The following is a 12358-nucleotide window of genomic DNA, read 5'->3' on the forward strand; positions in this document are numbered from 1 at the left end:
AGCAAGTACTGAATCATAAGCCTCATCACCTTCTAAAAACTTGGCAAAGTGAACTTTGGTAAATTAGCTCGAGCCGTCAGCTTTAACATCTCAGTATCTTTGCTGTCAAATAGTCTTTTTACATTCACTTTACATATAGTCCATTTTACATTTCAAGGCAGACTCAAGCATATGACAGCTTCATGGCAACCTTCAGATGAGATGATAGTATAATAGGCCTATGCTAAGAGACGTTGATTAGCCTTTGTTATTACGGCAAAGCTCATTTCGCTGGAGGCATATATATCTTGGCAGGGAACATAATACTTTCTACTACTCCAATTATTTTCATGCTACTGTAGCCGTCTACTTCCTGTCCCAGTGACTGATCATCTGCTTATGCTTGTAAGACTGCTTCCTTTTCTGACTCATTGAAAAAAAAAAAAAGCTTAACTTAACTGCTTAGCTACCGACATCTTACACTGACATTCTGACTGACTACTAAACACTATATATTTAACTGTTTTTTTGATTATCTAGGATATAAAGTTGCTAAAAAAGATTTTCAGCCAAATTAATTGTCCTTGGAGATACAGGGGATGTAAATGCAATCATTTCACTTTAAATAGCATTGAGTAGGAATACATAATTTAGCCCATCAAAAAGATGCTGTAAGGGATACATGCTGAAGGGAGATATATGATCAATAGCCCTACAGTGCAAATGAAGAGATACATGAACACAATTAACCCCATATTCACCACATACATTTTCAGAGCTAAATGATAAGTATTAAACTCATATCTCCAATGTAGATATAACAAAGAGTTGTTGCTGTAGGTAGGTGTTAATATAGGGAGTGATTGATGAATGCACTTCTAATAAGCACCAGTTTAAGTTTGAACCAATAATTATATATGTCTTTGTAAAGCTAGACAGAATTGATCCACATGTCTCTGAATATATGGGGAACTCAACATCTATATTATGAAACGAATAAAAATAGATTACCCAATGCTGGGGGCTTTAAACCCTGAGATGAAATTGCCAATTGCTAGATTAATGGAATGGACTGATTGAAAGTTATTGGGGAGGAAGACCAGAATGTAGTGGAAAAGTGCTGAAACCTAATTGCCTATATGTGTGGTGAAAAAAGTTTTATCCGTCTTGTTCAGTAATGGCCTCACTAACCATCTATCCATGTAGTTTTTCTAATTCACATCCCACAGCTGACCCTCAATAATAAGCTGCACTATCAGTTCGTTAAGTGTTTTACTAATTGGCAACTCAGTTGGTAAGGTAGAAGGAAGCTTTATCTGTGAGATTATTCAAGATGAGTAATTCAGGCTATCTACTTCCCACTCTCCTGCTTCTCTGACCTAAAGGCCACTGTTTTCAAAAAACAAAAGCAAGTCATTGGATTGTACTACGATACGATACTCATTATAGCTACTTTTCACATTGAGAAGTAGAAAAAGAGAAATAATGCAGATACGCTTACTGTCGGTGCAGTGGACCTCAGTGAGAACTCAAGTGCAGCGTAGTGTGGCCTGGACTCTTCCCTACTTTTTCAAGGATGACCTCAGGGCAGGCCTAAAGCTTTTTGGGGTCCAAATCAGAATGGGATCCAGTGATGCCCTGGTGGCCCTGAGCTGACACTTATGGTGTTTAATTCATTGGTGCCTTTCGCTGCGCCGAGTCAGGTCACAGTGATTTGCATTTCTATTACTGTTTTCAAGAGTAGTGCACTAGATCGGCCATCTCCGTAGTTGGGCCAAAGCCTGCCCTACTTGCCTCCAAGTGGATAGCGGTCTCACTGATCGTGGCTAACCCATAAAAACCCCCCCTTTCTCCACCTCAAACAAGTGTGCTGCGAGACTCAACTCTGTCTGTGCAGCACACCAGAAAGAATAGATAGATATTTTTTTTGTTCAGCTCTCAGCACTTTTGTGTCTTTTTAACTAAAATCTCTGTGGTTTGAAGTTTAGTTTCTCTCCCATGTCCCTGTACTGAACTTTCAGATATCTGCTTTATTTTTTAGTTACTGCTGTTCAAATCCCAACATTCACTGATTTTGATGCTTCATAAATAAAGGCGGTCTTTTATTGTTAAGAATTTATAGGAAATTAAAAGTCTTAATCAACCATTTTACAACAGCTCCTTCGACCACTAGTCACAGCCATGTAGCAGCCTGCTTCTTATTAAAATCATAGACTCAAGACAAGTGCGTTACAGTTTTGTTACACGTCTTCACGTGGGTGGCCCTCTTGTAATGGAGATGCAAATCCCTGCCGTGCTGGGCTGACACTCCAAGTCAAGCAGAGTCAAGCCGAGTCAAGCCAAGCCAGCATGTGTTTGGAAAAGGGTCTTTAGTTTGCTTATGCCTCAGGCAATCCTCACAGTCAATAGAGTTGACGCTGATGAGGGCAAAGGCCAAAGTGGTCATTCCTTTCATACCAGGGGCTAGTACTACATGGAGAAAAAGTATAATCCCAGGTCATGAGCAAGGGCTGTGGTCCAGATCATTGTTTTTTTTCTTTTTTTATTTCTTTGTCTTGGAGTGGTAAAAGGTATTATATAGTAATAGCACAGCAAACTGTTCAAAATGTTTGCTAGCTAAATAGCTGGGAGGAAAAGCACCTGCAGAAGAAAAAAGAAGGTACAAACATTTATTCATCATTCATCTTCAACCGCTTGTCCCTGTCCAGAATATTTCTTGCAGCTTTCTGCTTCGATGTGTGTGTAGGCATATGTGTATATTTGTGTAAGTCAGCTCCTGGCTGTCACAGAAATTCATATCTTGTGCCTTTGGCATCAATCAGATGAAGCCTAGAAAACAGTCAGCAGGCTGATTCGGGGGAATGACAGGTGCCACCACACTGCAGATGGAGGTTACTCTGAGTTCCGCTTGCTCACACGAGCCCCTCTCCCCTGCTGCCACTGAAAATGAGTGGAAACCCAAGGTGAAGATCCTCCATGTCTGAGGTTGCTGAAAAATGTATAAGGCCATGAGGTGGCACGTATGTGTATTGCATTATTGATAAAGACAGACGTCGCTGAGACCTCCAGCCTCAAGAGTCCTCTGGCCTGACGGAAAGCACTTTCTGTCTGTCTTGCCCTCCTCACCCCTTTTTTCTATTCCCCTCTCCCCTTCTTTTTTTCTCTCTGTGGAGAGAAACTATTTTATGTGTTTGAAACATATTAAACCCTTCACAAGTCTCTCAGAGCACACTGTCATCCTGTTTCTCGACTCGCAAGAGAGCTCTGCACAGCATGTCTCCACTGGCTGAGAAGAGAAATTGTTAGTGAGAAGAAATGTATCCAACAGAATCTGTTTGATGTCATAACACAGACAAGGGGAAACTAAATAGCCAATAGAAACAATAACCAAAAAGTCTTTGCATCTGCATTTTACCTGCTCTCACAAAGAAACATCATCATTTTATCGTGCGTTTTTGATGCTAAGACAGAAATAATCAGATTTCCTTTATGTGGCGCAGACAAGACAAATAACCTGTCGAGAACACAAAAGTGATATTAATCTGACTTTTTGATGCTTTTTTAGCCATTCAAAGCCAAGTTTCTTAGCCTTCTATGTATGATATATTTTCATCAATTGTGTATTACAGAATGGTTGGGCTCATCCGAGGTAGACTCATTCAATTTGTTTCCATATGACATAATGGACGAACAGGATATCTGATGCCCAGTAATGCTTAAAAAGGTCATTGCTTCTGCCAAGGTTCATTATCTTTTGGCGGATGACTTTGCCTTTTCTGGTGCCACAGATTCATAATACTGAGAGCATCATTCATGGAGCAATCCAATATGCTGAGGGTGGAGATAAGCTGCGATTGCTGTCAGGCTGTCCCTGCTCTGAGGACTACAGGGTTCAATTCAAAGTCATAAACCTCAATAAACAGGATAACAGACCTCCCCAGTGAGATCCATCCTGATTAGACAATAGAGGCCCACAAACACACAGGAATATGATAACACCACAAAGGCCTGTCTTCTCAAAAATAGTCCCATATTCATTTTATCAACAGCCCTGTCGTGTTGCTCTGTTGTCCTGGTTTCTGTCTTTGCAGGACGGTAACGTGATAAGCAGCCCTGAGCACCGACTGGAAAATCAGTTGGGAATCTAAAAATGATGCTATTGATGTGTTTGCCTTTTTAAGTGTGGCTCTGTGTAACCTAACGCCTGTCTCCCAGTGCTCCACATGGAGACTCATACACTTTTCAGGGAGGATTTAAAAAATATATAAATAAATAACCTCTCCCGGCTTTACAGACCTGTGGGGAGGGAAATTTGTCCCGCTCTCCTCAAATCCTGATCAACTTGTTAATGACATAAATAAATATTGACACCAGAGGCAATGAAGGTAATGGAGAAGTCTGATAGTTGTGTTTACTTGAATTTTATAGCCCAGTAAGCCTGAAGCTTTCTACCTCAGCTTGCCTATAAAATATGTGAGCATGGTACATCAAATTCAAAAGCCTCACAGAGCAGATAGAGCATAGATTTATCTGATTTTATATAATAACAATAATTATTATATATCTTTAAAAAAAGGATTGGTCTCATCTGTTGACATGTATTCTTGGATTTACATGTATTCTTATACTTGATAGATGTCCCTTTATTGAACCCTGTTTATTTTTAGCTGTTTTCCTCTTCAGTGTTATCTCTGTGTGGGTTTCTCTCTAACACATCAGGGAGAAAACACATCCACAGGCTTTATGCAATTACAAGATAAGTAAAGAATGGACTTGCCTTACGTTTAAGGTGTCTAAAGCCCAGTTCTTGCTCCTGTTCATCACAGCACAAATATGTGCATATACAGTATTTTCAGTGGGAATATATTCTATGACGTCAAAAAAATATGTCTCTTGTTCGTTTTAGTTGCTTTGTTTGTCTGCCTGACTATTCACAAACCCATACACTAGTTAGGAACAGAAACAAATATGCATGGGAAAGAGGAGTATGGAATGTGATAAAGGTTGTAAACCTCATCAACACTCTTGATGGCCCTGTTTTCATTGTATCTACCGAAACAGAGATGCTTGCTTATGTCTGTCTGTCAGAAGGATATTGCCAAATCCTAGTAGTTGATCGAATAAGTAATATCTCTTATACTTAACACTTTGTACCCACTTATCCTGCATGTACACAGTCCTCACAAGAGTCCCATTCCACATCACCTTTGACACAAACAGAATGCACAGTGCAGATAACACGAACTGGCCCAATGAGTCAATGGCTCTGCAGCTCTCATGCTTTCCTGATGTGTTTGGCTGCTTGTCACAGCAAGGGTTAGTGAGAGTTGGTAATCCTCAGGGATTTTTATCCTCTTTTTCTTCCAGTGTAATGGAAAACGTGTGTTACTATCTTCCTCCTTTCCTCCCCCTCCTTTTTGTATTTCAGCAACAGGGGTTACATTTCAGATTGGGGAAGTAACAGATATGAAGCAGAATAGGTGGGAGTGTAGTGAGCTGGAAAGAACTGCTGCACATTATGTTGATGATGTCACAACGCCCACTTGCAGCAAGTGAGTGCATTGGAGCCAACAGCAATCATAATGTGCTAGAAGCATTAGCTGCCGATTGAAAAAAAGAAGAAGCTATTATACAAATGTATTTTTGTAAAGACAAATTATCAAAACAGTATATTTACTTCAGGATATAGGGACCATTAGTTTTGTATTAGCACATTGCTAAAGCCTACTGTTGCATCACTTAACTCCAAAAAAGTAATTTTCTATTTTAAAGCAGAAGATTACTGGCAAGCTGTAAAATGTATTGATCGAAGGCCCCTTGAAACACACGGGGAGCTTTTAATTTGCTGTGCATTTATTGCTGTAGCTTAAGTGATTCATCCTGGGGGTTCATTAGCCCCATCCTTATGCTCTGCATGTGAAACCCAAGCACCCTGCCTTTTAGTCTCCTCCCCAGACAGCTCCAAAGTTATCAGAGATAATCCAGCTTTCAGAACATTGTGACATACTGTAGGGAGCAGCTACTGAGGGAGTAAGTGAAAAAAGGAACTGTCAAGGAGAGGCGATCTGTTGAGTTCCCCATATATTCAGGCTTTTACTCTCCTCTTTAAATTGTTTTTTAGCCATGCTAGCGTGGCTCCAGGCACAGCAGTGACAGTGGTTGGTCCATTACTTTATTCTGACATCTCAACAACTATTAGATGGATTGCCATGAAATTTGTAACAGATTTCCATGGTTCCCACAGGATGAATCCTAATGACTTTCGTGATCCCTTCACTTATCCATTGAAATATTTCTGCATTTACATGGATTGGCAAAAAATATTTGTTGAGACGTTCATGATTCCCATTTGATGTGTCCTTTTGACTTAAGTGATCCCTTGACTTTTCCTCTAGAGCCACCATCCGGACAGAATTATAATGTGAACTGATGGTGGAATGGAAAATAGAAATCTGCAAAGTTAATGACATTCCCATCAGCCACAGATAAACTTTTTGTTCAGCATTACCTATTGTTAACATGCTTAGCTAAGATAGTGGCGTTTACAAAAGGCGTGTTCCCACTAGCCCTATAGAGTGGCTAGAGCCGATCTCAGCTGACATCGGGCGTGAGGCAACAGAGACAGACAACCATTCACGCTCACACCTACGGGAAATTTATGTCTCTGGACTCCACACAGAAGGGCCACCACACCACCGTGCCGCCCCGGTTTTACTGAAGTGTCTATTATATTTGTGGAAAATGCTTTTTGAGTGGGACATGGGATGTTTTAAGTTGCTGTACCACACACACACACACATTGGCAGCAAGGCTGTGTGGCAGCGCCATATCCAGCTCTCCTAATATATTAATGATGCTGACATTAGCATTTAGCTCAGAGCCGTGTTTCTCCAGTCTCATAGTCTTGTTTTACACAGGCAATTTATTTTTCATGCTATTGAAGATGGCATTTGTCACTTCAGAACATATAATGTATAATGCAGACTTTTGGTCTTGTTTTTATGGAACTAACAACGTGTTTTCTGTCCCACTCTTTTGTCTTCATCGGTCCCCAGGAGCAGCCAGGGCTTCATGCACATGAAGCTGTCACGGACGAAGGAGAACAAGTACATCCTCGGCCAGAACAGCTGCCCTTTTGACAGCGTGCCCGAGATCATCCATTTCTACTCCAGCCGCAAGCTCCCCATCAAGGGTGCCGAACACATGTCTCTCCTCTACCCTGTAGCCATCAGGACACTATAGTGCTCTGGGTCACCTGCAGGCGACAGCCCCTGCAGCACCAACTGAGCCACCCTGTGGCTCCACACTTCATGTGAGTAGGCTCATTGGAAGATGAACAGTGGCATCCCAAAACTGCTGATCCTGACTCTCTTCACTGGCCGACGAATTCCAGACCTGTTTTGAAGGCCTACTACATACTATCTTACAGCTACAGACTCAATGTTGCAGAATTCTTTATTATTTTTTATTTTATTCTATTTATGACTGATACCCTCTTCAATACATCACATACTGACTATCTGAACATCATTTCATTGAGTCGTGAGCTGATTTCCCTTAGCACTTAACACTTAAAGAAATAATAAAGGTACAACATTGATACATTAGGATGTACCTTTTATCATAAAATGTTGTACCTTTCTCCTAAGAGTGAAAAATCATGAAAATTGTGTAAGTTGATTTGACTTTGCTCATTTGGCTCAGCTCTATTGATACTGTAATTGTTTGTAAGAGGGACTTGAAGATTGTAAGAGCCGCGTAAGGGAAGCGACATTTATGAGGCATGTTAAGGAATATTGTCCACATGGGTCCCATACAGTGGTCAGGATATTGAATAAACTGGCCTTGTATGAATGGTGTGTCCCCAGCTGTGCAGAAATTACAGGCCTGTGAGCAGTGCAGACTGATCTCTCTATCTTGTCATAGTTCATGCTGTCTCCTATCCATCACTGAGTGGGTGTATCACACCAACGACAGTGTAAGTACTATAGTGGTGAGACAGGCAGAAGATCGTGATGGATGGGTCAACCCATCTGACCCAGTACAATTGGCTGAGGCTAGAGACCAGAGCCTGTCCAAATGGACCAAATTAGCCCCACTACCCCTTCTTCCAACGGCTTTGCATCGGGAGAATGAAATATGCCTGCATTGTCTACCTCAGAAAATCAATTTCATTCACCCATCTGCAGATCAATAGGTACAATGGGATTGCAGACATCGATCTGCCCTCCCTTCGACATTCACAATTCCCTTAAAATTGCATCATCTGTATTCTGAATATGTTTTTTGAATACGTTGAGATCTGAGATTTTTTTTTTTAATGAAAAACAAGTAGATTTTCCAGATCGGCAATTGTATGTATAGTCACTAATATGATACTTTGTGATGTCAGTAACAAATGTTTGGTTATTGCCTTATAATGCATGAGTCAAATCAGTCCGCTAGATCAGCTGATTTCCAGTTCTGCTTTTAATGATTGTTCTGTGACTGTAATTTATTCTGGGGTAATTATTACTGATGTGTGACTCCTTTGTGAGGGCCCGGCGGCTTTCCTCGCCCTCATTGTTCTGTGCCGATGTAATCGTGTTTTTTGGGACAGCCTCTTTAACTGTGGTGCTTTGCATTTTTGTTGTTTCAAGTTTTGCTAAATGCACGTTTGCCTCTGTGGCCTGACTCTGGGACACGAGTTACGGCGTCTCCTGACCAACGGGATTGCCAAGCCTCGCGACAGAGACTATCGCATATTCTCCCTGGACCAATCACAGCGCAGCCTGTTCATCCATCTTCAACCGCTTGTCCCTACGGGGAGGAGGGGCTGGATTCGATCCCAGCTGACATGGGGCGTGAGGCGGGGTACACCCTGGACAGGAAGCCAGTCTATCGCAGGGCACATAGAGACAACCACTCACATTCACATTCATACCTACAGGCAATTTAGAGTAATCAACAAACATTACCATGTGCATGTCTTTGGACTGTGGGAGGAAGTCAGAGAACCCGGAGAAAACCCATGCAAACCCAACACAGAAGGGCCCATGCCAGGATTCGAACCAGGAACCTTCTTGCTGTGAGGCGACAGTGCTACTGTACTTTCATGCTGCCATGCTTCCACTCATCTACCCTATACTACCAGCTGTGCATATATGTGAATGTGAGCGAGTATGCATGTGTCCATCACGCCGAACATGTGTACGGTATATGTATGCATATGATGATATGTGCACAGATTTTCTGAGTTCTACTGTGTTTTTACCCTGCTGGTACAAACTGGTGATAGCCCTAGCTTGAACCCCTTTTTTATTTCTCCCCTGAACAAAAGAAACTAGAATTCAGCCCTCATTAATTTTAATTTCTTCTTGTATTTTCTCATTAACCACATTTTATTTAAGCAACTCCTAGGAATGACATGTCTGATTTGCAGCCCACTCTCTGGAGTTGGTTGTAACAGAACCAGTAATATTTCAGCCCACATATAATATTGCTGACCAATTACAGCAAGAAGAAGCTGACTCTAATCAGAGTGCCTAACACTTGAAACAAACTCCCTCTTCAGACGAAACCTTTGTCAGTCTTATGAGTTGCAAAATGTTGGGGTTTAATGAGCAAATCCAAATAAAAATGGAAATTTTGGGGACCTTTGGTCCAAGCTGAAAATGACTGACACTAGGAATTAGAAACTGACTTAAGGGAGCATGACCACTGTATATACAAGGTCAATTCCATGTTGGCTTTGACTATATCTCTGCTGTGTGCTATGCAACCATAAACTGCAGTCATTCAAAGAAAAATGATTGGAGTGTGTGCCTCTACCAAATGTTTGTTGTGATGGTACAAATTGTCCACCAGGAAGAGATGTAATCAGCAGAACGACCTGATTAGTTTAAGAGAAGAGTTTGCAGAAAGTGGGATGTATACAGATGTTTATTTTGTTGGTGCAGTCAAGTGAGCAGACAGATGTTGCTGTCATCAGATTAAGTATGCCATATGAGGGTGTCTGTTGATGTGATAAGGCAACCTCTGCAGCTTTATTAAGGAATAGTATGTTGTCAAAGTGGACCTATGTATTTCCTTGGGATAAGATATCCTAAGAAGAAATTAAATAAAATATATGTGTGATGTATCCTTTTATGTTCTGAATGTTCCCTGTTAAGGAGATCAAATGTTGACAGTAGAGGCTCTTTATTTAGTTACTGCTGCTGATGAGTATTACTCTACTTTAGGAAAGAGCCTGAGTATGATGGCCGCACTGCCTGGAGAGAGGCCTTAGCTCTGGAGAAAAGGGAAAATGGGAATAATGGGGAGACAGAGGGGAGGTTGTTCTGACAGGGAGGGATTGACGCACTCTTTACATTCATATATTTCTATTATGAGAACCCGGAAGAGCCCTTCTCCTCCCTTAGAAGTGTCTTAAAGTGTGTGTGTGTGTGTGTGTGTGTGTGTGTGTGTGTGTGTGTGTGTGTGTGTGTGTGTGTGTGTGTGTGTGTGTGTGTGTGTGTGTGTGTGTGTGTGTGTGTGTGTGTGTGTGTGTGTGTGTGTGTGTGTGTGTGTGTGTGTGTGTGTGTGTGTGTGTGTGTGTGTGTGTGTGTGTGTGTGTGTGTGTGTGTGTGTGTGTGTGTGTGTGTGTGTGTGTGTGTGTGTGTGTGTGTGTGTGTGTGTGTAGCCATTGACTTGCCCCGTGTGTATCTTGTGTATCACTTTACTGCGTTAAAGTGGCACGTAAGAGTCTCCTTTGTGTACATTTTCATGCCACGTATGTATGCACTACTATAACATATCTCTGTACAGTCCCTCATGGCCAAATGTATATACTGAATGTATTGTATGGGGACATAGAGGCATCAAGGTTCAAAATAAATAAAATTGGGTTTATGAGTTAAGGTGTGATATAATGTTTCAGTGATCATTTTTTCAAACATTATTTTTTGGAGCAAAAGAAAGCCCCTTCCTGTATCTTCACCATAGTTACCATGGTGAAGCCCCTCAACAAATAGCGAAGAGCGACCATTGTTTGAGTCAAGGACTAAAAGCTGCAGCTATTATCAAGCCAGTGCTCCAGCACGTGTTGTCCTCTATTGATTCTCTTTGTAGCACATATTTTTTGTCACTTCATCAAAGAAGGAAGATGTGTATCTGTCTGAAGCTTTCTAGTCCATATTTCCTACGATACAATTTGGTTTTTTTTTCCAATAAAGAAGTTTATAGCAGTGTTTTACAAATGCGGGCTATTTTTTCCGTGCTGTAAAGTGAGTAAATCATGTGTTTCTTGGCATTTGCAGAAAGTCTTTGCCTCAAGTAACATATTTAGAGGACATAGCTCAGACAAAAAAGAAGATTTTCACTGGTAACACTTTATTATATCGGTGTGTAAAATCATTTCCTCCAACCATTTGCTTAAGTATTAATTATAGGAAAAAATGTAAGATCCTGTAGAATTTTAAACAGAAGTATTACTCATTTCATAGTCAAGAGTATATTATACTAATTTTCAGGTTCTTGCTTGTATTTTGGGTTTCTGTTAGAACATTGTTTATAGGCTTTAATGTTAAAAAAATGTTTTAAAAAAAAATTCTCTCATACTGTCTGAATATACACTCACCGGCCACTTTATTAGGTGCACCTGTCCAACTGCTTGTTAACGCAAAGGTTTAATCAGCCAATCACATGGCAGCAACTCAATGTATTTAGGCATGTAGACATGGTCAAGACCAGGGCTGCCCAACCCTGCCTTTGGAGGACCACTGTCCTTTAGTTTTAGGTTTCTCTCTGCTCTAATACACCTGAATCTAATGCTGTGCATGTTATCAAGCAGCTGAAACTTGTCACAGGTTTGAAAATTATTAGACTCGAGTGTGTTAGAGCAGAGAGAAACCTAAAACATGCCGGACAGTGGCCTTCCAGGAGCAGGATTGGGCAGCCCTGGTCAAGACTATGTGCTGCAGTTCAAACCGAGCATCAGAACGGGGAAGAAAGGTGATTTAAGTGACTTTGAACGTGGCATGGTTGTTGGTGTCAGACGGGCTGGTCTGAGTAATTCAGAAACTGCTGATCTACTGGGATTTTCACGCACAACCATCTCCAGAGTTTACAGAGAATGGTCCGAAAAAGAGAAAATATTCAGTGAGCGGCATTTCTGTGGGCCCAAATGCCTTGTTGATGCCAGAGGTCAGAGGAGAATGGCCAGACTGGTTGGAGCTGATAGAAAGGCAACAGTAACTCAAATATCTACTGGTTACAACAGAGGAATGCAGGAGAGCATCTGTGAACACACAACACCACCTACTTTCTAGCAGATAGGGAACAGCAGCAGAAGACCACACTGACACTTTATTAAGCACCAGGTATGACTTGACACAGGACATGACTTGGACTCAAGTCATGA

The 12358-nt window shown here is 41.3% G+C and overlaps 1 protein-coding gene across 2 annotated transcripts in view; it reads left to right on the forward strand.

Moving 5' to 3' along the window:
* shf (Src homology 2 domain containing F) overlaps nucleotides 1-10394 on the forward strand; it is a 101720-nt gene extending 91326 nt beyond the window's left edge. For both annotated transcript variants that reach the window (XM_083936656.1, XM_083936657.1), the window contains one exon: nucleotides 7035-10394. In XM_083936656.1, the coding sequence (XP_083792782.1) occupies nucleotides 7035-7221 (187 nt within the window). In that variant the 3' untranslated portion in view covers nucleotides 7222-10394. The remainder of the gene's footprint in view (nucleotides 1-7034) is intronic.
* Nucleotides 10395-12358: the final 1964 nt, after the last annotated feature.

The sequence above is a fragment of the Echiichthys vipera genome (genome assembly GCF_963691815.1).
Source record: "Echiichthys vipera genome assembly, chromosome: 1".
NCBI classification, from domain to species: Eukaryota; Metazoa; Chordata; class Actinopteri; order Perciformes; family Trachinidae; genus Echiichthys; species Echiichthys vipera.